At 38.1% G+C, this 27,481-nt stretch overlaps 1 protein-coding gene across 4 annotated transcripts in view; it reads right to left on the bottom strand.

Annotated features, from left to right (window-relative positions):
- ITSN2 (intersectin 2) overlaps positions 1-27,481 on the bottom strand; it is an 82,131-nt gene that overhangs the window by 20,789 nt on the left and 33,861 nt on the right. For 3 of the 4 annotated variants that reach the window (XM_061372323.1, XM_061372326.1, XM_061372325.1), the window contains 23 exons: positions 26,521-26,617; positions 24,769-24,911; positions 23,485-23,548; positions 21,491-21,628; positions 21,288-21,373; positions 20,052-20,314; positions 19,220-19,369; positions 18,868-19,008; positions 18,107-18,194; positions 17,378-17,517; positions 16,417-16,497; positions 14,561-14,697; positions 12,075-12,520; positions 11,006-11,127; positions 8,953-9,128; positions 8,460-8,604; positions 7,817-8,022; positions 6,924-6,988; positions 5,900-6,066; positions 5,713-5,758; positions 5,383-5,504; positions 3,611-3,707; positions 1,266-1,457 (listed from right to left, as the gene is read on the bottom strand). In XM_061372323.1, the coding sequence (XP_061228307.1) occupies positions 1,266-1,457; positions 3,611-3,707; positions 5,383-5,504; positions 5,713-5,758; positions 5,900-6,066; positions 6,924-6,988; positions 7,817-8,022; positions 8,460-8,604; positions 8,953-9,128; positions 11,006-11,127; positions 12,075-12,520; positions 14,561-14,697; positions 16,417-16,497; positions 17,378-17,517; positions 18,107-18,194; positions 18,868-19,008; positions 19,220-19,369; positions 20,052-20,314; positions 21,288-21,373; positions 21,491-21,628; positions 23,485-23,548; positions 24,769-24,911; positions 26,521-26,617 (3,312 nt within the window). The remainder of the gene's footprint in view (positions 1-1,265; positions 1,458-3,610; positions 3,708-5,382; positions 5,505-5,712; positions 5,759-5,899; positions 6,067-6,923; positions 6,989-7,816; positions 8,023-8,459; positions 8,605-8,952; positions 9,129-11,005; positions 11,128-12,074; positions 12,521-14,560; positions 14,698-16,416; positions 16,498-17,377; positions 17,518-18,106; positions 18,195-18,867; positions 19,009-19,219; positions 19,370-20,051; positions 20,315-21,287; positions 21,374-21,490; positions 21,629-23,484; positions 23,549-24,768; positions 24,912-26,520; positions 26,618-27,481) is intronic. The other variant, XM_061372324.1, reaches the window with a different exon arrangement.

Raw genomic sequence — 27,481 nt, 5'->3', positions numbered from 1 at the left:
ATTTTAATGATTTAGACAGGCCTAATCAAAAGAATGATTAAGTTCAGTCTAACTGCAGAAGCTTTTGTTCTCACGGCCACACTGGCCAGAGGCATTAAAAAAAATACATAGAGAAAAAAACCCCAATCAATGTGTTAGCAGAAATGCGGGCACAGATGTAATGCAGCTCACACCTCAGGAACGGTGCCTTCTACCCAGGTACTCTAACAAGCCACCCAGGTTAAATATTTCAACTTTCCAATCCAAGCGGTACCTTCATCACTGCATTTGTGAATCCTTCTGTCACAACACACCTACGTTGATCAAATCTTAAGTGCAAACTGGTCCTACACGCTACCTATAGACTACTAAGAGTGAAACTGAACCAGACTTCTGGATGTGTGTCTTTATATTGAGAAAACTACAAATGATGCCTAGGGAAAAAAAGGCAAGTGAAGGGATAAGGCTGTTACGTCAAAGGAGAGTCAAGATATATTCCCAAACCCACTGGTGGCATGGGCTGATATAAAAGTTGGTTTAATCACAGTGTCTCAGGAGTAATAATGGTGGAAGAAAGGGGAAAAAAAATGGGGCGTGCGTGTGTGTGGGTCACCAGAAGCCTTTACTGTGTTCATGTGCAAAAAAGAGAAAATTGAGTGTCAGGCAGGTGTATATTCTAGCGTTCAGTTCTCAGCCTGCTGCTGATAATTTTCAGCTTAACCTATGTTTTTATGTGTATCTTGTTTCTCAGCACTGGATGACAGCTAGATTGCTGGGAGCCAGGACACACATATTTACCGCAGGATAGATCACTCGCTAATGCTAGAATCTTTTTCCTACTCTTCCTATGGTTACTTTTACTTAACTGATTATTTAGTAACTTAGTTTGTAAGTTAAAGATGACTACAGCAGACGCTTTTTCTTGTTTTATAAAACTTGAGGAAGTTCTATAGTGGAGCATAGAATGCCTGCACCAATTCCCAGTCTCTGTCAGTTATCAAACATCAGCACCCTTACTGGAAGGGGAACATTAATGAAATCCAGCATTTTTAGCTCACCTGAGCACTCTTACTACCACCCCCGGGCTGGCTGGTAACATGATGGTTGGTTGTAGGTTGAACAGAAAAATATTTGAAGTACTTAGTACTATACTAAAATTATTTAAAGAAAGAGTATTTAAAGTACCAATAAATTCTGCTGATGCCTGGAATTCCAAATTCCAAATACAAAGAAGAATAACAATGCACCTTTGAAATAAGGTAATAAAATGAATAAAAGTTGCTTACACTGCTGACTTGGATCACAATCCGTGGTCATCTTCACATAGTTTGAGGGGAAGAGACCCGTCACACCACCGATTTCTCCTTGCCACCAGTCAGCATCATCTTTGTTCAGTACATTGATAAGCTGCCCTTTGGAGAAACTGAGCTCATCTTCATTGTTTGCCATGTAGTCGTACATAGCTATCACTTGACACACTATGAAGAGAAAACCAAAATACCAGAATAGTTACACAAGTATTAACTGTTTTTTCAGTGCTTTACATAACCATGGGAAAGGAACAACAATTTCACATACACTGTTACATAAGAAAAGTGCCACATGATCTGATCTTGACGTGGAACTAACCTCTCTTTTATTTTCTTTCCAATTAGGCCAGGCAATAATCTTTAGTTCTACTTTATGTATCTATGCACTTATGTAGCAAATGGATTCAATTAGCATATAGCATATAGCCAAATCCACTTCTAAACATCATAAAATATAATCAAGCATGCTCCTATCTCTTTTACTATATTGGAAAAGAAAGTGAATTTGATTATCTTACACCTGGTACTTGTGAGAAAAAAAATGTAGCAAAGGAAGAGGAAATGTGCATTAGTTGTGAGCTGCTAGTTTATTTGAAGGGAAGTTTGGTGCAGTAACACCCAGCAGCTGTTGTATAAGCAAGTCACAGCTGTGGAGAACAGCACAATTTAGGTACGTAGAACCAAAAAAGTTCATTATCAGTGAAATAATCTCATTTGTACCTGGCTGTTCAAATGGAAATATCTAGTGGAAATCTGTTGCTCAGTCTCCTTCCCTAGAAGGAGCAGTACATGTAATTCCAAGGTGTTTGTCAAGGATTGTTACTTTTCTGTAATATTTTAGAACATGGAGTTTCTAAATGAGAAGAGTACAGCTCTTTAGTGCACCCTGCAAAACCAGAAAGCTCTTGCCATAGAAGATGGACTGCTCATTCTCACAGATTTCTGGATATAAACATCTTTGTATGACAAGAGTTTCTGTTGTAAGGTATGTAGAGAACAGTATATGCTAGGAAGGGACCCTATGAAGAATTGTTTTGATTAAGAAGTTGTGAGATTTTACCTTTCTTGGACACAGACAACAGCTGATGGTCAAGTCTGTCAAAAGACCCAGGTTCTAACTAGGACTATACCTTCCAAAGTGACACTACAATCAGATGCAGCTATGTACTGGGTTTGGATGGCAAGGTTCTGGTAGCAGAGGGGCTACAGGAGCGGCTTCTGTGAGAAGCTGCTGGAAGGTTCCCAGACATCTGACAGAGTGCCAGTGTCTCCAAGATGGACTCACATCTAGTCAAGGCTGAACCCATCAGTGATCTCTAGGATTATGTATCTAAGAAGGGAAGAAAGTTACTGCTCAGGAGCAACTGCAGGTGGAGAGAGGAGTGAGGATATGTGAGAGCACTAGCTCTGGGGACACCAGAGTCAGTGAGGAAGGAGGGGAGGAGGTGCTCCAGGTGTTGGGTCAGAGATTCCATCGCAGCCTGTGGTGCAGCCCATAGTGAGGCAGGCTCTGCCCCTGCAGCCCATGGAGGATGACAGTGGAGCAGAAATCCACCTGCACCCTGTGGAGGACCCCACAACGGAGTAGGGGGGTGCCCAAAGGAGGCTGTGATCCCGTGGGAAGCCCATGCTGGAGCAGGCTCCTGGCAGGACCTATGACCTGTGGAGAGAGGAGCTCACACTGGATCAGGTTTGCTGCAGGACTTGTGACCCTCTGGGGGGAACCCACACTGAAGCAGTTAATGAAGAACTGCAGCCTGCCGGTGGGACTCACATTGGAGAAGTTCATGGAGGATTGTCTTCTGTGGGAGGAACCCCATGCTGGAGCAGGGGAAGAGTGTGAGGAGGAAGGATCAGCAGAAACATGGGAATCCCCCACCCCCTTGCATGCTGGGGGTGTGGGAGGTAAGACAATTAGGAAGTCCTTTTAAGCCCAGAGGAAGGGCAGGGTGAGAGGAAGGTGGTGTAAGATTTGGTTTGATTTCTCATTACTGTGCTCCAATTTTATTGGTAATAAATTAAACTAATTCTCCGAAGTCAAGTCTGTTTTGGCCACGATGTTAATGTCAAGTGGTCTCTCCCTGTCCTTATCTGAACCCATGAGCCTTTTGCTGTATTTTATGACCTCTGTTCAGGTGAGGAGGTCTGTGACAGAGTGGCTTTGGTGGGCACCTGGTGTCCAGACAAGGGTCAACCCACCACAGGCCATTAGATACAGTATTATGGTAGTTATGTAATTCAGACTAGTAGCAGAACAACTGAAGCAGTTACATAAAATACTCTAAATTAAAGTCTTTCTTTGGCTGTTTTCTTTTTTTTACCTGAGGGAGCAGCAGATGTGGTTCTTTCACTGCTCGGACCCAGTAATTTCACATGGCTGGCAGGGAACCATCCTTTCTGCCTCTTTTTCCCTCTTGCCTGTAGATGTTTAAAATGGTCAGTACACAACTAAGAAATGAAATAGTCTATAGATTGGGAAAAACGCAACAAATATGTCACACAGTTATGCCAACACAAGACAAAAAGTCAGGATTCCAAACACCATCTAAACAGATCTCAAAAGGAAAAAAAAAATCTGCTTAAGGATAAAACAACCCAATTAAAATAAAACTGCACCCGAATATATTCTAGCAACTGTGTTCATCTCATATTTTCAAGTGCAGCTAATGATTTCAGTGCGTAAAATCTGCTCTACAAACATTCCACTTATGCATTGTGCCAGGAGTCTCTGAGGAGATATCCACAACACAGGTAACAATTACCATAAGCTACTTTCGAAAACCCTGACCTAAGTATTTGATATCACTTCCTACCTACTGCAGCATGTGAGACTTGGAGAAGGTTTTTAGTTTTCAGTGTTTTCCTTTTTAGTCCCACAGGTAAAAATGATCTCTGCACACACTGAAGAAATAAACATACTTCAGAGTACGCACATACACACAAACCTGGATGTAAAAGTGAGCACAGATTTTAGAAACACTAACTGCAAACTGAGGTCTACTACTATCAAACTATCAAGAACTGACAATCAGGGATCACAGTTTCCCTTCCGCTTTTTTATTTGTCTTTTTATTCTTTGAGGCTTCTTCCTGAACAAGCGCTGGGCTTGCTTTTCTTCAAATACAAACTATTCACGTATTTGTACATGCTTTGAGTAAGCTTTCCACTGCTGTTAACCCACAGAAACTCAGTGCAGCAATTTCTTGACTTGCTCACTGCGATCTCTCCTCCTGTATCTGTAAAGCAGGCTGGTTTTAAAGACTGATGCTGAATAGTTGTACCAGCCCTGTTCTAACTGTGAGAGAGGGAAGATGGGTGTTAGCAAGAGTATTTGCTCAAAACAAGAATGTGTGTGGCTGTAGAATACCTTGGCAAAGGCCAACAAACTGATATTAAGAGGACAGGACATTCTATTGTGCTGAATGTTCAATCCCACTACTAGAAATAGCTTTCATTACTGGAAGTAACATGTTTGAATTCAGGGTAATGTTGCAGATTCAGCTAAAGGGTAACAAAAAGACATTATAAGATCACGATTAAACTTTCTGCGCTGGTTGCAAAGATGAAGGCTATTACAGAAAAGATTCATAGGGCTCCAAAAGTCAAAATATGAATCATGATTTAAGAAGAATGCCATGTAACAGTACCCTCAATACCTGGGACTAGAAATTCATCACTAGGTGGGGAAAGGAGAAAAGTGGGATCACCAACCTTTACAATAAACTAGCTCCCAACTCCGACTTCCACGAATTCCAGTTCTTTCATTAGAATAATTTTACAATGTAATGTTTTACCAATTAAATCCTAACCAATTTATTAACAGTCAACAACTCTCTTCCCCATCTCAAGCACACATTAATTGACAGCTTTACTGTTCTCTGTGACCAAAAAGCCCACCCCAAAGCAACAAACAAGAAGCCCAGCAACCCAAGGTTTAAATAAAAACCTTCTTTCCCCCTAAATCTGGTTTATACCACATTTATGATTTCTACCCAGCTTTTAGAACACTATACTTAGTTGTTTTCTCAAATTAAACCCAAGAACACCTCCTTGCTATTCACAAAGTCACAATTATTTCTCTCTCAGTAACTACCTGCAACTCTCCTTGCCACCATCCGCTAGCGTTTTTCTTCAGAATAAGTATTAGCTGTCCTGGAGCAAGACTAAGCTGTTCAGTTCCTGATGCAGCATAGGCAGTTGTAACCTGAGCAATTTCTGAAAAGATAATACATGAATTGCACTTGTTAGTAAGAAAATATATTAACTGCATTTTCATTACAGTAAGAGCTAGATACATAGAAATATCCTGGTACGTATCTTGCAGCTAAGAACATAACCCACCATTAAAACACTGCTATGAACCTAAATGCTCACAGTCACTTACGAAACAGTCCTGAATGTTAAAAAGCTATCACACACTTACCGGGTTTCTTATTTATAGTTCCAGTTTTGCCAGCATTACTAGAAGCCTACAAAGACACAAAAATCAACACTTAATGTGCAATAAAACCAGCAGAATTTACATCAACTTTAAGCATGTGGACAAAAAAACACATGGAGATTTTAATTTTGAGCCTGTACTTAACATAACTGTCAGAATTCAAACTCACTTCTTGATCCTTTGGTCTGACATAATTGGAGGGGAAGATTCCAGTTCTGCTGTCAATGCTCCCGGTCCACCATTCCCCTTCCTTCTGGGTCACTAGGATTTCCTCACCTTCCGTGAACGTCAAGTCACCAGGCTCAGAGCTTGAATACGAATAGAGTGCAACATACTCTGTGCAAATAGCACATACAAAGAAGGAGACAACAGTTTCAGATAGGAGGATAAAAATAAATCATATGCAAGTAAAGGTATCTATGTCTTCACAAGTCTTTGAATCAACCTAGCTACTCGCTTGATCGTAATCACATCTCACCTCATGCTTACAACTTTGAATTACAGGTACACAAGTTTGTGTTAATTTGGCACAGTAAGAGTTACTACCTTGCCATCATCCCGCAGATCAGCAGAGGCTTGTACACCACAGCTTGAAAACTCATCTCCTGCATTAAACATTCCACCCTCCCTCTGTGTTTCACAGCAAGCATGTACATTCCACACCTAAACCTGATTAAAAGCATTCTTATCTAACACAGCAAAAATGAAAACACAAGTGAAATTAAAAAATAATTGGTGAAGCATGGAGAGACACTAGATTAAAAAGCTTAGAAAGTGCTTCCCACAAAGTTTTCTCTAGCAGTATTTATATACTCCCTACTGATTAAAAGCAGACAATCCACGCTCAGGAGACTAAAACTCCCTTCTCATGTCTATGGTACACCATAACACAGTAGAGAACAGTAGGAAAAGAACTCATGGGTATGAGACATATTTAAGTTTTCAGAAATAAATTAATGCATCAGTCTTAAAAACGAAAGAAAAAACCAGGCCTATGCTCAACCTGAATTAGTTACAAGCTTTACTTACACTCCTGTTTTATAAATCTCATATCAGTAAATCAACATTTGCACTGTGTCTTTTGGACAAGCATTAAGGCCTGTTCAGAAACCCATCACATATTTAAGCTTATTCACACACCATGAAGCAAAAACAGGCTGTATCGTTAAATAGGGTATTTCATGCTATCTTACCCTCTCCTGCTGTGTAAGACTGTGTATTAGGCTTTTTGTTTACAGCTGCATAAATAGCTTCTGGTCTGCAGAAAAAAACAAAGGTTTGTGTAACTAAAAGGTAGATCAAGAACAGATCTCTCTATTAAGATAAGACTTTGATTATCTCAAAGCTGGTATTGCCTCTGAATCAACTGCAAAGACACCCCTGACTGTCAAACAGTGACAGGTATTACTGATATTTAAGATAGATGTCATCCAAGGCATACCACTTAAAAAAAAAAAAAGTGATGAAAGATGAGAAAATCTATCTGCAAATTATGCTATTCAAAAGAAGAACAAATTCAAGATTTTGTCTAAATTCTCTCATTCTACAGAATTTCTAGTAACTTTCATCATAACACATGGAAAGAACAATTCACACACAATGGTGCAGCTATCCCCCCGCAGTTACCTGACTTTGAATTACTACCTGAACAGTTACCCTGCATCATTAGAATAGATATAAACATCTTTTCAAGTAAAGAAAAATACACTACTTCTGCAAGATATACCTTACAAGCTTATAGCTATTTGTAGGTCACTTAAAAATTGACACCTTCAGAGGCAGAGTGTAGCCACACTGCAAGAGAGCTGACTCAGTAATGAACCAAAACAAAGTCTGGCACTTGATGAATAATCAAACATCACTGATTTTTCACAGCACTCAGCCTTGAAGACTGTCTGTTTACACAGTAGTGAGCCCAGCATTACTTGGCTTGCCAGAATGAAACAATAAAAGCTTGAAGTGGCATGGTTTAAACTGTAAATGGTGTTTATATTCTGCACTTTAAAGCACTGCAAGAATTTTGCACTCTAAAACCACCTCTTCTTGTGAACTGCTGAATAAAACAAAAAATAAAAGTTGCACTTACTCCTCTTTCTTGATTTCGCTCCCAGGTAAAAGCTTGACATATGATTTTGGAAACCAACCCCTTCCTCCATGTACCTCTCCAAACCACCAGTTTTCCTGCTGCTCCAGGACAGTAATGATATCATTTTTTGAGAAATTCAAGTGGTTATCTTTTTTTGCAGTCCAAGAGCAAAGTGCTTGTGCTTTTAGGTTCTCAACAGGCTGCCCCTGTTAAGACACAAGTGGAGATGTTGAACGACCACACTACCCCAAACTGGTGCAAGTGTTAAAAAGCAAACATTGATGTATCCTTTACTGAAGTTTAAGCAAATGAGGGCTTGATGTATACAAGCTGCTAATTGAGGAACAATCTCTCAATTCCATTTCTTATTTGTTAGAAATATCTTGTGTGTCTAGTTACAGGTGAAAATCATTTTTAGAATTATGAAACATACTGCATGAGCCTTTTTGCTCAGTGGTCCCTGGAAACTTATGGAGTTATGTCAAAGCACACTAGTGGAGCATTCAGACTAGCTTCTTTATCGTCTAGCCTGTTCAGTGTACCCTGTATTAGAAAAGGTGCGGTTTGGATTGTTTTTTCTTTAAATTAGTTTCATTAACATGAATCTAAAATACAGCAAGTTCTCCACTCTCACACAATATACCTGTCCATGAATGGGTGAAACAGATCCAGGGGACACAGTGCGAGTGAAAGCTGATTTCTGTTGCCATGCTGTATTAACATTCAGGCTAGAAAAAGGGATGTTTTGGTAGTCAGATTCTTCTGCAGATTTACTTTGTGAAAGTGGTCTGAAAATTGAATACAGGCATATTGAACACATTACAGTTTTTATTTTAAAAGCACCTCAAGCAGAGTAATAGTTTTGGTTTTTTTTTTTACATACATAAAACATATTCTACACATTGTGAAGCAGACTATCAAAGACTTACAATTCCCAAGCTAAGACTTTCAGGTAGATTCTTCAGTAAGTTTTCTGCATTTATATTGAAACCAAAACCAAATCAAACCAACAATACCCACCAAACCCCAAAACAACAGTAAAAAACTCCAAACCACCAAATAAAAACTATACAGCACGTTATGTCTTTGCTAAATTTAGAAAAAGTGACTTGAACACAAATGTAACAAAAACTCACTCTGAAGCAGCTGAGGTAGTAGATAAAGATACTACAGGAGGAAGTAAGGCCTTCTTAGGAGATAAAGATTTTTCTCCTTCTGGTATTTTTTCTACGTAATTGCATGGAAACCAACCAAAACGTCCTTGAAAACTCCCATAAAGCCAACCAGGCTCTCCCACATTTTTTTCATCAACCTATGTACAGGCATATAAATACAAAGAAAACAGCAGCATGAAACAAAAAGGGTATCCTTTAATCACAATGTCAGCATTTATTAGCAATTTGAACTGAACAGCATGAGCAGCACTCATACTGGATCAGCATTTTCATTCTCTTCCCTTCCAGAATGGAGCTGATTTTACTCTGTTCAAGGAACAGGGTGATGCAATACAACAACTGTAATGACTTAGAGACAGGTAGAGACAGGCCTCAAAGACATCATATTCCTTCAAACAGATCCCAAACCTGCACACTGGGGATCATGTACTACACCTGGAGCCACTCTGGCTTGCCAGCAATGATGATGGTTTGTGTTCTGTTTTGTCAAATGCACAGCCAAGAGGTAGCGGCTGGCGAGCCCAACAGTGCATGAAAACATCTGCTGCAGTTCTGCTTACAGATATAATTAACTGCCATTTGACTGCATCCAGAACACCATCATATAGTAAATAACAGAATTTTTGGACAAGTACAGAGCATCTCTAAACATTCATAGCAATACTGAAGCCTCCACTATGCTATGAATTAGCAAATTCATCAAAATTAGCTAAAAATTACCAGCTCATCAAATACTATCAGCTAGTTAGCTTAGTTGAGGATTGAGGGTAAGAGGAGGAGGCAGCAGCTGAAATAAGGTACCAGCAGTTAAACGACACAGTTATATCTGAGAAAGAAGCCAAAACAAAACCTTCTTCCCTTGCTCCCCTTCCATGCTTCACTGGTATAAAAAAATGCAAATAAATGATTTAACACCATCAAACTGAAGGCTAATACTTCACACTTTTAATATTTTGTACTACATTGCTTTGTAAATTCTCCCTCATCACCTGCCTATACTGCTGATAGTCTGAATGAGGAGGAACCATACGTACTTATATATTAGATACATGTATGTTAATTGTACTCCCACGGTTGTAAATCAGTTTTCACAAGTCCACCTGAAGGCACATGCTTTCAAAACTGTCTATGCTGGCAAGTGATATAATTACACAGAATCATAGAATCACAGAATAGTTTGGGTTGGAAGGGACCTTCAAAGGTCACATAGTCCAACCCTGCTGTAATGAGCAGGGACATCTTCAACTAAACCAGGATGGCCAAAAATCACACCCAGCCTGGCCTTGAGTGTCTCCAGGGATGGCACATCTACCACCTCTTTGGGCAACCTGTTCCAGTATTTTGCCACCCTCATTGTAAAAAATAACACATTTCAACTGAGATGTTAGAAAACATTTCCAATCTTATAGTCCTGCAGTAATATTACAGATAGCATATTCAGATGAACCCAGAAAAGTGCTATGAAGAGTGGACACAAAATAAACTACTGTATATGTCTGGCTGAGGGAACATGCATAAAGGACCAGCCAACAAGAGGCAGAAGTCAATGTTAACAATATATTAGAAAACAGTGTTAAGATTCAGAAGAACTTTTCACATCTACTTGTTAAGTAACTACTTTTATTTTCTTTCAAATGCATTAATGACTAATTCATGCCTCTACTTACTATGTTCATATTTCAAGCAGACACTTAAAGGCCAACCTATACATGTACAATAAACTGCAGCAACTACATCATTCCTGATCTACTAATTTTGGAAAGTGTACATTTACCATTCACTATTGTTATTTTAAACAGAATCTCAACACATCTAGGATATGTAAAATCCAAAGAAAGATTTTGGATGTATTAACATTACTTTTACTTGTTTAAGAAAAAGCAATCAAATTTAAATTTTGAGTAAGCTTTAAAATGTGCCAATGTAATGCTTTTGACACATAAGACCTTGTGTATCTCAAGACCGAGGAAGAGGGTAGGACTTCTGCAAGTTAAATGTGAATGGCAGATCTTACCTGAATTATATCCCCAGTATTAAAGCTCATCTCATCATGATTCCTTGCTTCAAATGGATATAAAGCTCTGTAATTTACCAAGGCAACTGAATTCCTAGACTCTGAGCCACTAAATGCAGTGCCTGAAAGGGTAAGAAAATTAGTTATCATTTTAACTCAGCTAAAAGACATGCGCTCAGTTGAAGCTCCATCATTCTAAGCAACAGGTATGAATACAAGAAGAGTACAGTTCTTGCCCCCAGGCAAGTATCAAAGGAAATCACCAGCTACAGCAGGCCAATGGGATACATTAAGTGCAAGACTTCAACATGCAAATCACAGCAAATGTAACACAGGCACTAAAATGCACTGTCTTCTGAAGAAAAAAAAATAAAATCTTTATCTTCTCATCTTTCCTTGCCAAACTGCTCTGGCTAACCCACTGCTTTGCTATAGTCGCATTTAACACAACTGTAATTATCCAAGTTGAAAAGATACTACTGTTGCAACAGTAAAGGGTTCAGCAGCATGTATGAAGGTTTTACTTAAGAAACCTAGAATAGCAAAGTATCAGTTCTAGTTTCTTTGTACCTCTATTCTCCAAGTCTGTGATTGACACTGCTGATGTTTTTACAAGGTAGCTGAAGCGTGCAAAGATCCTTCAGCACTGTCCTAATTTGGTTCTTGCTGAGCTCAGCGACAAAGGTGGCTAATAAAAACTGACAAGAACTAATAGAAGATGGAACTAATCAAAACTGCCTTTAGCAAAAATACTGTTAAACCACTATTTTTCAAAGTCCACAACTACAGTTAGGTCCTATTACTGCTTCCAGCATCTGTGATTTATTGATCAGGATCACTGGAAGATTTGTAATCAGTCACGGGTTACTTCTATGAGTTTTCAGCACCTAAATTAGTAGGATGATTTAAAACAAACTAAGGACATTAAACATTGTTTCTTTTTTTTTAATAATATTTTAGACAATACGCCTGCCATAATGCCACATTAATAATAATATACATTTTAAGAATGACAAATGCTCAGGAAAATGAGAACCATTGAAGCAAAAATCTAACAGACTAAGATTACCTTCATTTTTCCAGGGTGGCTTAAGACTTTTTCCCTCTGTTGGTTTCAAGAGATCTGCAAACTTCTCAGTTATGTTTAATTTAGAAGTGTGTTTCTCCATCTCTTGAGAGCTCATCACTTCTTTTATCTTCTTTATTTCTTCATTCTGCTTACGTCTCTCCTCAGCCTCTCTTGCAATTTGTTCTTGCTTTCTTTTATCTTCTTCCAGTTGCCTCTGCCTTTGCTGCTCTGTCTCCCTCAAGATTGCAGTTTGCCTATTTTTCTCTTCCTCTGCATAAAACTGTTGTTTATTTTCCCTTTCCCTCATCAGAGCAACTGCTTCTTCAGCTTTCAGCTTTTCTTGAACTTTTTCCTGCATTCGTTCTTCCTCCAATCGCTTCTTTTTCTCTTCCTCCTCCCTTCGGATGTTTTCCTGCCATCTGTTTTCCTTCTCCCGTTTTGCTTTCCTGAAAGAAAAGAATGAGAGAGACACAGAACGTTCAGACAAAAATGAATGAGACTGTGCTCATAGAGTAATTGACTGCATTTGTCAGTAAAACTGAGCCTATGACATTGATCGCTCTCCTCTCTGGGTGATAAGCTGTTCCACAGGAGACCATGCTTTGTCTTATCATGAGTGCCACTATACTTCACATATAAATAACAAACAGATTAAAACTCTTGGTATAAAAACACTGGCAAGTGTGCACTTGTGCAGTGCTTCCACAAACACTTCTGCTCACCTATATCCTGATGTGGAAGAAACGATCTGTTAATTGAACAAAGGTGGTTTTTAGCTGTCCACCAAGGCAGTATCTGTATCTCATTATTGGATTGTAGTGACAGGACAAGGGGGAATGGGTTTAAACTGAAAAAGGGGAGATTTAGATTAGATATTTGGCAGAATTCCCTGTGAGGGTGGTGAGGTACCGGGCACAGGTTGCCCAGAGAAGCTGTGGCTGCCCCATCCCTGGCAGTGTTCAAGGACATGTTGGACAGGGCTTGGAGCAACCTGGTCTAGCAGAAGGTGTCCCTGTCCGTGGCAGGGGGGGTGGAACTAGATGAGCTTTAAAGTCCCTTCCAGTCCAAGCCACTCTATAATCCTATGAAACTATGATTTCCAAACAGATTAGTAACAAAATCTTATTCTGGTAGATACAGTTAGAATAGCCTTTGACTACTACTGATCTTTGCTGCTTGAATTTTTTGCCTTTGACAGCTGTAATCCATTCAATACACTTATCCTCACCATAGCCACACTCTTCAGCAGACAGAATCAAGAAACCTGACTGTATTCTCTGAAATTATTCAGATTTTATCCCGTGCCTCATCTCTCTGAAGAAGTTATTACCCAATTCAACACGTTTAAAAATCATTGTATTTTAGCTGTCAAGATCTTTCCTCTGAAAAGTGCAGACCTAACCCTTAATGGGATATCCCTATACATACAGTAAATGGTTCTCTTAAAGGGACTGTCACAAGTGTTATGAAACTCCACCACACTGTTGTAGAAAAATGCTGTCTTGAGGCCATGAATTGCATATACTACAAGGTCACCAGCTTTACTTCATTAAAAAACAGTCAAAGCAAATATGAATCACTGAAAATCTCTCTCAAATTAAAATGAGAAAACAGCAATTCTCTGAATGAGAAGTCAAAACTAGTACATCAAAGCAATTTTAAGGTGAGGACTGCTCACTAAGAATACCCATCCACCCTCTCTGGCACCATTTCAATCTAAGGCTGCTAAACCCAAAACAAGTAGCTGATAGCAGAAGGTCAGAAGAGAAGAAAGACAGACTGACATTTTAAGACAGCCAGAATCGAGCCCTAGAAACTATGGTTTCTTAATCAGTGAAACAAAAGAAAACTAAACCAGTTGGTAACAAGACCATGTGAAATCAAAAGCTGAGGACAGTAGAAGTCTGAGTGCTTGATACAAGGCTGGACTGAACAAAACCAGCATCATAAAGGTGAAGGCAAGATCCTCTCAAAAACACGTTTGAATTTTACTGTCCTAGAAAAAAGAACCAAATTTAAAACTCAAAGCTCAATCACTCATACAGCTTTTAAGATTAATGTAGGAATTAAGTAGCCAATTACCTTCTTTTTGTCTTAAGTATCAATCTCACAACTGTCCAGATATACATAACAAAAGCCTATTAACTGCTCAGTCAGAAGTACTTTTAAGGACAGATGTTCAGAGGCTAACAAAACAAGTCACAATGTATGAGGAATTTTAAATGTGTAAGGATTATTAAAGAAGCTAAAACCTTAATAGCAAAGTGACTAACTGGTTTATTTATCCATCAAAACTGAATTATAAGTTTTAGGTTTTTTTATAAGAAGAAGATAAAAACAGATTGGAAAGAGTAAATTCAAACCATCCTATACCAGTGGTATTCCATACAAAACATTTCCTTTAAGGGAACTCAATTTTTACTGATTAGACCTCTCATTTAATACAATCAGCATTATTTTGCTTTAAACACATTCAGACATGGTACCTTGCAGCCTCATCTTCCAGTCGCTTTTTCTGTGCAAGTTCAGCTCTTCGTTTTTCTACCTCTCTTATTTTGTCCTGTTTGATCCTGTGGAGTTGCTCCAAGGCTAATTGCTGTGTGCTGTAACTTTCTCTCAGGTCCTAGGGAGGAAATGCAATGAAGTACATCAAAAGGAGCAAAGCCAATCTTGCAAGAAAAGCATTCAGGCATTTTAACATTTTGTGAACCAAGTTTTAATACAACTGGACAATGTAATATTATGTTATTAATAGTCCTTGGAGGTCACTGTAAAGAAAAGTCAAATCAACAGAAGTATAAAAGTAGATGGCAGGTTTGCAAAGCCTCTGATGTAACTTAGGCTTTCAAAGAGCCCTTCCAGTCATACACCTGCTGGAAATGGCAAATATGACAGAAGGAAAGATATAAAACTGAGTGCTCAAACACAACATTATCTAAGGGCACAGAAGGCAGTGAAGCATATTTTAAATAAGCAATAGGAGTCAGACTTCAACTGAAAACCAACACAATACCATAAACGTGAGAATGCATACCTTCTGTAGGGTGCTCCCCTTTGTGATGCTTCCTAAAGAATCAATTCCATGTTTAAATCAGAAAAACTTTATAGAAATATCCAGCAGGCTTACCCCTGTGGGAAGCCATAGCCTAAAGACAGTAACTCAGACTGGAGTTTCCCTGCACTTGTAAACTTCACAATTTTTCTCTTCTAAATACATCCTTCAAGTCCCATTCCATCTCCCTCTGATAACAAACTTTTTCACAGCACAAAAATCAGCATGAATCTTTGGGATAATCAGATTTACAGAAATTAAAAAAAGTCAACATTAATAGGATTACTTCAGAGTGTACTTCACCATGTTACAAAACATCTGTAAGATGCTACATTATTTTTTCTTGGGAACCCTACAGATACACACTGAAAAATACAACATGTATATCCTGACTTTTCATATCTGATCTCATAAACGCAAATACAGCAATTAAGAACAACCTATTCCCACTACCACATGCACCTCTACCAATCACGCTGCCTAAGAGATACAGTGCAATTTATATGAAAAGGGCAAGATGAAAGTGGAAGCTTTTGTAGCAACAAACTAAATCAAGCAACTGACCACAGTTTTTCCCCAAACACATTCAGATGACAATACTTCCAATTTTGCATAGAATTTGAGGACCACTGTGGAAATAAACTTGCATTATAAAAACTCTCAGATCTTTGATTTCAGGACAGAATAACCCAAAATGGAAAGGTCACTTCAGTAATTCTGATTTCTTTATTTTTTCTCATAAATCATTCTCAAAGTCAGATTTCTGATCCTGGCAGGCAAAAGCAGTGTTGAGGAAAAACAGCAAGCAGGGTTTAGTACTGGGTTAATTGTAGGTTTAATAGCATTGTGCTTGCTGTATCATATTCTGGATATTGATGCTATTTCCAGACTTTTGAACTGGGACTAGAATTCATATACCTGATTCATGGTTTAGATGTATGGAATAGGTAGAGAGCAACAGATGGAAAAGTGGGAGAGACACTGTTTCCATCTAAGGCGGTAATTTTTTTGTTAATCTTACCTGAACAGAAAAGAATACCTGGGTAGAGCAAACGAGTGAACATAGTCTATTAAGAAATAAAATGGCTATCGGTATTTTGTAGTTTGAATTTCTAAGCAGGTAAGAAAAGTTTTTAAGAGGATGTGAAAGCTAGCAGAAACACAAAGTGCCTATCAATTACCTTTTAGGAAAATGTATTTAATAGAAGTTATACATCCAAACAGAAAGGGTCAGCAGAGCAAAGTTGCGAAATAATTAAAAAACAAAAAAGCCAAAGATTAGAAAATAACCTTAAGTAAGAGGAAGAGGTTGTTGAGACAGCTTAGCAGAGACAAAAGGCACTGAAGAACAGAATCATCCATATTCTCACACTGTAAGATAAGGCAGATAAAAAGCCAATTAATCTTTGCACTGTATTTTGAAAACATATTTTAGGGATGACTGAATTGTGGAAGCAGCTACTGAACACAGCAAGCCATGCAATAAACAAGTAACTAAAAAAGCATGTTACATTTAGCCATTTTTAAAAAGAAAAGAAACTCCTTAAATGTTGACGAATTTTTTCTTTGTGTTCTTTTATTGGAGAGCGCAGAGCCTTCACGCTCACCAAACATAAATCCATAACTTATGAATAAAGTTCAAATCAGGGCCACTAGGAGTAAGCTGGCACATAAAGTTAAGTGGATGCATGCTGCCCTGCCTGAGAGTCATACCCAGTTTTACAAAAGTCAAGAGTTGCCTCTGGAACAAAAACAAATTCAGGTCTAGTGGTCTGTATTTCTTACCTTATACATAAATAAGAGGCCTATGCTTACTTTTAGGACCTTAGTCTGCTACCTTATGTTGTACAATGCACTATGAAACCATGTACTATGTTCAATAAAAGTTCCGTGTTCAGTCCACAATTCAAAAACATTAGCCAATATAACCACAGTACTATAAGAACAGAATCTGCAAAGGCCTGAAAAACATGTTTACATCAAATGGTATTCTCGAAGGCAAAAGTTGACGGTGAGCAAAGTTGACTCATGCAAAGCGATGATTAACAAGAGGTTCATATTTTAGTATGTTAGCAATAGTTTTAAGTACATTTTCACTGCATTATTTACTCCAAGCCCTTTGGTAATTCTTATTTCACACTGGAGGCTGGGGGAAAGCTTTTTGGAAGCCTGGTAAGACTGCCGCCAATCTCTGTGATTGGATGGAGAAATAAAAGAAACTTAAGGCTAAGTATTTAGATAATCCATGTACCTTAAGCTGACTGTTAAAGGCATCCATTTCAGCAAGTTTAGAAGCAGTTTCTTTCTCAAGGGCATCTAGTTGTTCCTTAAGTCTTTGGCATAATTCTTCCTTTTTGAGGGACTTTTCGTGCACTGAACTGATTCCTGTACCTGCATAAGTAAAGACAAGCAATTTTATAAGCACTACTTTTTTCACTAATTGTTTTAATATACACACACCTTCCCAACCTCTTTTCTCACAAAAATGCCTTGATTTACCTTTCTATTTGCATACAGCACAAAGAAGAAACTTCTACAACATCTAACTGAGACATCTGGGTATTACATGTAACAAATACAGAGTAATATGCAAGTTGCCTTCTATTTTTTTTCCATATATCACACCAATCCATAGGAAGCTTCTCTATATAGGGACTTCTAGCGGATTTGATGTTAGAACCAGTGGAAATTGTACATAAAACCCCCTTGAGTTTACACTATTAAAACAGACAAGGTGTAGTATCTGTGGGCTGCAGTCTGTATGAAGTTTCAAGCAAAAACTGTGCTTTCGGAGATAAATGTGTTTGTTTGTCCCTTACTTAGATCATGAAGGAAATAAGGGAATGCAGATGAAACAACACTAAAATGGCACTAGCTGAAGAGTCAAGGTGTGATTAACACCTCTGCATCATTTAGCATTTTTTACAAGTGATGAAAAGCCAGAAATCAAACAGAAGAGAATACATTTGCAGGTACTTACTTTGAGTGTTTTCAAGTTGAGCATTTCTAATTCTTTCACTTAACAACTGCTTTTCAGGAACTAAATAGATTAGTTTATTCTGATACTCCTGTAGATATTGAAGAGAACATAACTGATTTTTAATGTTGTTTATAAATCAGTTAGAACAAATAGATGAATTTTCAAACATAACTTCAATTCATGTTAATGACATGAATGCAAGTTATTGTTATGGGGTAGAGCAAAAAACTACTTCCATACTTTAACAGTATTTATATTATAAATATAGTATAATATTAAATTTACTATTAAAATTGAATGAGTTTTGAACAAAACACATTAAGTAGAGGGTGATTTATGGCAGCCAACCAATTTGAAATAATTCATGTCTTGCTATTCAAAGAAAAGAAGAACAGCAAGGTAATTCAACCCAAAGACCAACTTGCTCTGCATACAGAAAAACATTCCTCATAACACTTTGAGTCTGGAGCCATAAAATAATTTCTAATTAAAGAGAAATCACTATTACTGATTCATAAAAGAACAGCTGAGGTTTTGACAACTGTCCTCCCTCAGCTATCAGCTTATTGCAATCCATATAATAATTTCTTTAACACAAATAAAACTAAAAACCTCTGCAATGTTGATGACCTTGCTGATTTCCTCTCTCCACTATAATCTGATTCACTGTTCCTCCTTACGGGGATGTATTATGAACAGCATTACGGAAACACATAATAGGAAGTAAAAGAAAACCACAAGCTTAACAGGAAGTTACAAACCTTAAGCTCGTTTTGTAGTTGATTAACTTCCATGATCCTTTGGTCATATTTCTTATCTAAAGCCTCCAGCTCAGTTTTTCGAATTTGTTTTTTGCTTCGAATATCTTGCAATCTGCTTGAGATTTGTTGATGTTTGTCCGTCTACAAGGAAATCAAAGACCAATTATACCACACACTATATATATGGGCAGATTAGTTTATGTTCAATTCTTTAAAATAACACAAATTACCTGTTTTGAGATTCCTCATCTAAAACAGAGTGATATACTCTTAATGGGCCATTAATGTAGATTCTAAGCTTTACATACTTTTAAATAGTGTTTCAAGATGTGTAGTGAAACTTCTGTCTTACCAGGACTTCTAATTCAAGATTAAGGCTCTTCTTTTTAGAGGTCAACCTGACAATTTCTTCTTGTTCCCTGTTACGTTGATTAAGAAGTTCTTGGCGACGAATTCGTTCCCATTCCAGTCGTCGCTGGCGCTCAAGTTCTTGCTTTGCTGCCTGCAGAAAAATTACATTACCTTAAATTATAACGGAGATGAAGAACTCAGAGACCATGATTTAACATAATGTGCTCTGTTTCTAAATAGCATAACGACCACACAACACAGTGTCTTTTGGAAAGTGTTCTTACATATAAATTTCAGTATCAAAGAATGGAGGAAGTCATCCCATAAGATTCTTCATGCCATGCTCTTAACTCAGGATGAAGAAAAGCTGCATAATTCAGAGTGGAAGTCTGTTTAGCATCAAATAATGCTCATAAATGAGCACACAGACAGATACTCTCATAACCTTTGAGTATTTTATATATAAAATATGCAAGTAAGTCTTACGCATGGCTGAGACAACAAACAGGAGCAAATCTGTCCCAAGTTCAACTGTCGATTATGAATTCAGTACAATCTTGTCTAGCTTGCAGATTTTTGCGTAAGTCTAAGAAATCTATCAAAGAAAATCTCATCTGTCCTGAAAATCAATACCAATACTTGATTCATTTACAACAGATACAATGATTTCAGACAGAAATTATGATCTGTTTCTAAGACAACTTTCCAATGGTCATGTGAGGAGACAGAACCCAAGCCAGCATTCAAACCCCGCATGCTCTGTCAAGTGAATACTGTATATGCATGCACATATTCCTTAAAGCACTAAAAAAAAACAATTTCAAGAAAACAACCTCCCGCCTTTCTATTTCTTTCCTCCTCTTTTCTTCCCTTTGTCTTTCCAACTCTTGCTGTCTCTCCAGCTGCTTTTCCAGTAACAGTTGTTTTTTCCGTTCCAGTTCTTGACGTTTCCTCTCTTTTTGCTCTTGTTTTTCTCTTTCTCTCTGAGCCTTACGTTCAGCCTCTCTCTGCTGCTGTTCCAACAGGACCTGACGGCGTTTTTCCAGCTCCATATTTCCCCTCTCATAGTTGGCTTTCCTTTTGTCCTCAAATGTCACTAAAATACAGAAAGGTAGTTATTTCTGTTCTGTGCAAAACACTGCCCTCAGACAAGTACTTTGGTTATGTTACTAAACATAGATACTTTCTGGCAAGCTCAGGTTGTTGGGTCATGGATGATATACGCATGTTGCATTTGTTAAAGTATAATTTTTCTTTTCAAAGCTACCTTTAAATTTTCCTAAGACTATTCCAATGTATGTGGGGAGAGTAGTTTAAAACCAACCAAGAAAATTACTTGAATTTTAGAGGAAACGTGAAAGAACAGATTTTATAAGCCAAGAAAGGCTATATTCTGTTAAAAAGGTTTTCAACTGTGCAAGAAACATTAATGCAAAGTGCTTAGTTTTTAAGGGTGTTCCCTGTAAGAGTTCCTGGAGTTAAAAACAGCAGAAAAAAAAACAGGATCAAGTTCAATTACTGCAGCATAGGATAAAAGAGATACAAAGGAATGGTTTAGGCTCCCAGCAATCACCCTTCCAAAAAGAGAGGCAAGTCATGTCTTGCAGTGTGCAAGTAAGAGACCTTTGCTGGTAGAATCAGGGAGTCAACAGTAGAAACTATGTTACCTGCAAGTTGCACCTAGTTTCCAGAAAATTAATCTACATTGGGACCCCCTGCTTCCAAAATGTTCAGAACAAAGTAATGTCTGGAACTTTAAACTGGAAAAAACATTTTGCAGTAGCATGGCAGTATTTGGCCATAAAGCATTTCTTATCTAAAATACATTATTAATCAGCACACTTTTCCTTCCCTGCAGCTAAAAACAGCCCTTATTTCTGCCTTCTCAATCCTATTAGATGCAATAGGCTGTCTATTTCCACTTAACAACCCTCCTACCATCCAAGTTAAAAAGGATCTATCTTCCGAAAGGTAGCTCCCTAGCGATTTGATTGTGTCTTCCACTTTCTAAATGTTTCAATACCCTTCAAAGACAGCCTTATACATTAAGAATGCGAACCCTATTTTACCGGGTTGTTTTTTCTGTGGCTCCTCCTCTTGCACAGGCTGGTAAGAAGGCAGAGTTCCATTTATATTTTCAGTATTTTTTGCACTCCTGGATGAAAAAAGAAACCAGCCCACCATTGTTAGAGAAATAACACAGTTCTCTTCTTTGTATAAATAAAAAATTTAATTGAACACGTATTATGTTTCACTGCCCTCAGTGATATACCTGAAAGAAGGTGGTACCAGTTCAAAAGGCAGAGTCAGAGGCAGAGGTTGCCCAGCTTTGGCCATATCTGTTAGGTGCATGGCTAAAACAAACTCATCAGCTTTCAGCTGTCCATCTCCATCAATATCAGCTAGTGACCTGCACAGTTTTAAGAACAATAATGATTAGAACCAAGCATCACAATCATTCACAAATGACAGCTGAAACTATTTACTCTAAAAATTAGTTTTAAAATAGAGCAATTCCTGTGAAATTTCCTGGTAAAAATAATTACAATTAATAACATGAATACTTCATGAAGGCAGATACTATTTTTTTTAAATAATGTACTGCTATCCACATGTTTTCATAAAATACACCAAAAGGATAGGAAAGGTTAAGAGACATCTCTTGATTTACTGCATCACTAGGAGACAAACTGGGAAGAAAATCCAGCATTGTTCTTAAAGAGCTCAAAATGCTAGAAACCACTTTTCCATAATTTTTTTAATTAAACAAAATAAAAAAAATTTACATAAAATTACAGCAAATTCTACAACAGGAAACTTTGCATAGAGTTCTTTTTTTCCTTTTGTACCTTCTCAACAGCACAGGGAAGATGTGAGCTGCCCCAGAGTACCTTGCAATGAGTGAGGAAAAGTTTACCTACCCTCTTTAAGGAGAGGACAAACCACACAATCGTATGATTAGCCTACAAAATGCTTTCCACACAGCTGGGGTGGTGTGTGTACTGGGGGTAAACCAGTGAAATGTTTCCAGAGCTGTAGGAAAGAAAACGAACCTTGTCCTGCCAAAAGGCAAGAACCTTTCTCAAGGAACTGTATGTGACGATACAATTGCAGGAATGTGTCCTTAGAGCTCACTGAAGTTTAACACTTAGTAAAATAACTGCTTGTTAAAAAAAAAGAAAATAAAAGGGCAGCTAAAAAAACCACCAAACCCTGCTAAAATCAAAAAGGAAACAACAAAACACCCAACACACACACACCACAGTGAAAAACAAAAGCAGGAGATGATGAAATGGGATTTTTATTATGTTCACAGACCAGCACTATTCACATGTAACAATACCATTACAGTAATCACCATGAATATAGCACCCCAGTAGAAATATTGGTAATTCCTTACTTTGGGCAAAACTGAAACTTGGGCTGTTAATCTTCTCTACAGGGGTACACAGACCTCCTCACATGAGTTACTGATATCTTCAGGCTAGGCACCCAGGAGGGAAACAGTCATTATACAGCTGTTTCATTTCCCCATACTCCAGAGTAGAGGAATACAACCTGACATTCCATCTTTACTTTCACAACATATAATCAAACAAGCTGAACAAATATAAGGAATATCTCATCTTGCTGCTGCTAGACACAAACAAATGACCGTCCTGAGATAAAGAGGAAGAAGAAAGGGAACTCAGAAAGGGATGTAATGCACCAAGCTATTGTGAAGTCTGCTCGGCCAGTGTATTTTATGTGTAACATCTGAGTTATGTCTGAAGGCATAATCCAGCAGAGTGGATTATTCAAGCTTTCAGACAACTGTAAACACTTCCACCACCACAGTAAAGACAAGTCTTAACGAACATGTAATATGCAGATATCTTTGTAAGAACCTCAGTAAAATTCTTAAAAGCTGAAAGGTAACTTCATTTTAAATCTTCCTCCATGTTTTAAAACGGACAAGCCTGACTTCTGAATCCTTCTAAAATGAACAGACCCTCATCTCAGTTAAACTAGCACACCACTGAATCAAAACCTGAAATTAGTATCAGCACTATTAGATGGAGTTTAACAAACAAAAAGAATGAAAAAATATAGAGTCAAGGTATCTTTTGAAACAGAACTAATTCAAAAACTAGTTTTAGTAACAGCTTAGTTTCAGTTTATGATTTTAAATCTACGGTTTCCCTCTGTAATTTCTTATTTAATACAGTACATTTCCTCTCTTAACACCATAAACACACTGAATTCATAATCCGTAACTAAACTTACCAAATAGTAGCCAACTGAGTCTGTGAAAGGTTTGACTGCAGAAGGGCATTCCTTGCTTGAAATCCTTAGTGAAAATGTAGAATTTTAATAAAAATAAACACTTTGAACAAAGATTCACATGTAGCAAAAAATGGGTCATTAACTGGGGCATGTTATTTTTAATATTAATCTAATCCACTTTCATCAGTGGCTGACAGTTGGCTTTACTTCCAGGCTTAACAACAGGCTTTACAACCTGAACACAATGAAGATGTAAATATTTGTGGGTTTTTTCACTCGAGCACCTAACAGAAAAGCTGACATGAAAAACTGGTATTTATGGTAATCTCCACAGCTGTTTAAAAAGCACAGCTGACTGTCTACCTGATCTTGAGCTAGCACACGTGAAAGCCTTCCTTTGATAGTAAAGAACCATATACCTTTCTGGGCAGGTCAAGGAAACCTTGAGCCCAAAATCAACTGAATAAGATAAAAAAGCACTGAGTCCCTTGCTTGGTAAGGGTTTATTTAAAATAGGAAATGTAGTCAGCTGCAGACATACACACTGACTTTACACCTACTAAATTCTACATAAGTGCTCTACTCTGCACTGAGTAATTTGGTTTTATCAGGACTTTTAACAAAACTCTACTCTTATATTAACTTTGTGTGGAGTCTTCCAAAATGACCATAATGCTGCGGCACAGCACAAACGTCACTGAAAATCAGCAAGGAATGACTCCCTTAAATTACCTTTCAAAAGTACCAATGAATGGCTGCAGTACCAGTGTCTTCCCCAGACTGCTTTCTTTGGAAAGATAGAGCCCAAGTATCTAAGCAGTTACTAATATGCATACATAGGAGCACATGGCACAAAAAATGATTGTGAGATGTCCTCCATTCTATAAAGTCGTAAGAAAGAGTCTCAGTCCAAAGAGTGATGCTTGGAAAATGACTGCTGACTTCATGTAGCTAAATTCCCCAGTCTGGTTCTCTGGCCCTTTTAGTTAGATCCCACTATTACTACTCTTATCGACTTCCCCTTGACAGCTGCTGTAGCTTCAGTCAACCTGAGGAGACTTCTGTCTCCTTAGACTCCTCCAGGTCTAACACTGAGTCCAAGCCAGTAAATTTTCATTTCTTGCCTTATTGGAACCAGCAGCTGAAGCCCACTTTCTCCTGCATAGGTCTAAATATCAACGATTTCAGCTTTTTATTTCATATGCATGTCAAACCCCAAGCCGGAATTCCATCCCCCAGAAAACACTGCTGGTTTTCCCACTCCGTATCAAATGCTACACTCACCTGATAAATATCCACTCATACTTTTATCAAGACTGTTAAATTTCTGTCTGTATTTTAATCTGGAGGCCTGAGGGACTGCCCAGTCCGAGGATACAATCTTTGGTGAATTCCCAGCTAGTGAAGCACTAGAGGAAGAATTTGAACTGAAACAGAATTTAAGAAAAGGAAAGAAAAAGAGATAAAGAAAGAATTCTAAGTTATTTGGCTTAATAAACAGGCATTGAAACAGAAGATATATAGTACATTCTGGTAACATGAAAAAACTTTCACAAAGTTTCACCTCTGACAGTGTGCTATAAATATTTTCAACACTACCGTGGGATTTCACTGTGAAAATAGGGACACATATCTAAACCAAAACTCTTGAAATCGAGATCCTGTTCCCTTAGTATCACAGGCATTAATGCCACCTAATTCATTAGTCCACCACTGCAAAATAATACTACAGAAAACCACAGTAAAACATCTCAAATTTCATAAGAATGTTTACAAGGGCAGTGAAGCATTCGGCAGATGTCTAAGCAATTTTAAGATGCATGCAAATGAATAACCATAAGCATAAAAAGTTATCTGATACACTGACACGCAAAAACCAGCCTCTAATGGTGTTAAAAGTCACTATATTCCATCTCTATCTCTTCTTTCCATTAGTGACAATGACAGGCTGAATGGAAGTTTTCCAACTCGTTCAATTTCTGCAGAACAGTGCTGATGGAGTGTTTAAGTATACCTATAAACCTTCTACCCAGCATTTTCATAGTGTCCCATCTTTGAAGATAAGACAAAACCAGGCCTGCCTTATTTAAGGCACCCCCTATTCTGTCAAGTAAAAAAAACCCCACCTATTTGCAGTGTTATTCAAGGCAATAAAGAATGCTGATAGAAACAAAGCCTTTCCAGCCTGATGCTGGACAGACATCCTTTCCATGGAATTAGGTAACACCATGGTGAAAATGCTATCAATAGTAACACTGAAGGAGAGCTACTTTGTAACACTACAACACCAGCAAAGAAAAGCTTTTGTTAAAAAAAAAAAAAGAAAAGAAAAGCTCAGAGATGATTACAGGCACACACCATGTCTACAATCATCTCACTGAACATCTGCTAACATCAGGTGCCTGCGTGAGGAGCACAAAGTAAGATGTGTTCACCCTACATGCCTTGTATCAACAGAAATGAAGGTGCACCTTTTCTGAGTCCCCTTCCAGAACTCAGCTGGGCTGAGATGCCCCCAGTACTGCCTTCTGGGAGACTGTTCCCTTGATGCCAAATGGGATAGGTAGGTCTAATCCCTCACTTTGTCTATGGCAAAGCTCTAAAATCAGTGAAGCAGAGCAGCTGACTACAAAGATTCATAATCTTGTATTATTCATAAAACAAATTAATGCATAAATATAACAAATACTGTTCATACATTCCTGCTCATTACATGGTGCCCTCTAAAATGAATGAGCACATCAATCCATAAACATTGCTTTTATAACCACTTGGGAAGTTTTATTTCTATTTACTAATGAGCTACCTTCCCTTCTATTTGGCACTGCCTTCTCACATCTGAACTCCTCTCCTACTTCTGACAGATTTGCCAGACTACTGAAAATAATATTGTGCATATCAAAACAATCTATTTTCAGACCTGACAGGTTGTATTAAATAGACTAATTTTTAATATACTTTGAAAATAGAAATCTTCCATGAGTTTTGCAAGATATACAACTCACAATACAACCATTTTAAACTTAACTTTCATACCTGCTAGATCCTAAATCGATTAGTGACTGTGCCTTCTGCATATTAGTGCCACCAAACCCTCCTGCCATGGCACCTAAAGAACCAGTATGAGGCAGTGCTGAAACAAACAAACAACAACAACAAAAAAAAACAAAACAAAAACTGTAAAACAACCTGGTATAAAGTAATGTTTTGTAACAAACACTCAAGGTTTTGATAGAAATCAGAAAATTTGATCAGTGCCTTGTTGTTAAGTAGTTAGAACCAATTTGACAAATGTGAACTCTGGGAAAAAAAACACCACATCTTTTTGTAACTTTTTCTTAAACTCGCATTCAAATATTACCATTCCTGTCTGGAATTAGCCATAGAGAAAATAATATTCACAATTCTGAAAAAAAGTACTGGACTTTACTATATGTCCTGGGTTCAGCAGTAGCAGTCATTTTTCTCCGTAGTAGCTGGTGCAGTGCTGTGTTTTTGACTTTCGGCCTGGGAACAGCGCTGATACCACCGATGCTTTTAGTTGTTGCTCAGTAATGTTTACTCTGACCAAGGACTTTCTGAGTCTCATGCTCTGCCAGGGAGGAGGGGAAGTTGGAAGGAAGCAGAAACAGAACACCTGACCTGAACTAGCCAAAGAGATATTCTATACCACAGCATGTCATGCCTAGTTTATAAACTGAGGGCAGTTACCCGGAAAAGCTAGATCAGTGCTCGGGTCAGGCTGGGTATTGGTCGGTGGGTGGCAAGCAGTTGTGTTTTCTTCCCTTGTTACTTCCCTTATTATTATTATTATTGGTGGCACCAGCAGTGGTTTGTGTTATACTTTAGTTACTGGACTCTTCTTATCTCAGCCCATGGAAGTTACAATCTTTCGATTCTCCTCCCCATCCCTCCAGGAGTGGGGGGAAGAAAAAGAGGGTGAGTGAGTGAGTGAGCAGCTGCATGGTTCTGAGTTACTGGCTGGGCTTAAACCACA

The sequence above is a fragment of the Neopsephotus bourkii genome, unplaced genomic scaffold (assembly GCF_033783945.1).
Source record: "Neopsephotus bourkii isolate Nb327-2 ecotype Australia unplaced genomic scaffold, CSIRO-AGI_Nbou_v1 NB_1600, whole genome shotgun sequence".
In the NCBI taxonomy this organism is placed as follows: domain Eukaryota; kingdom Metazoa; phylum Chordata; class Aves; order Psittaciformes; family Psittacidae; genus Neopsephotus; species Neopsephotus bourkii.
Note: the sequence above shows the minus strand (reverse complement) of the source record. Positions and strands in the feature narration are given on the sequence as shown.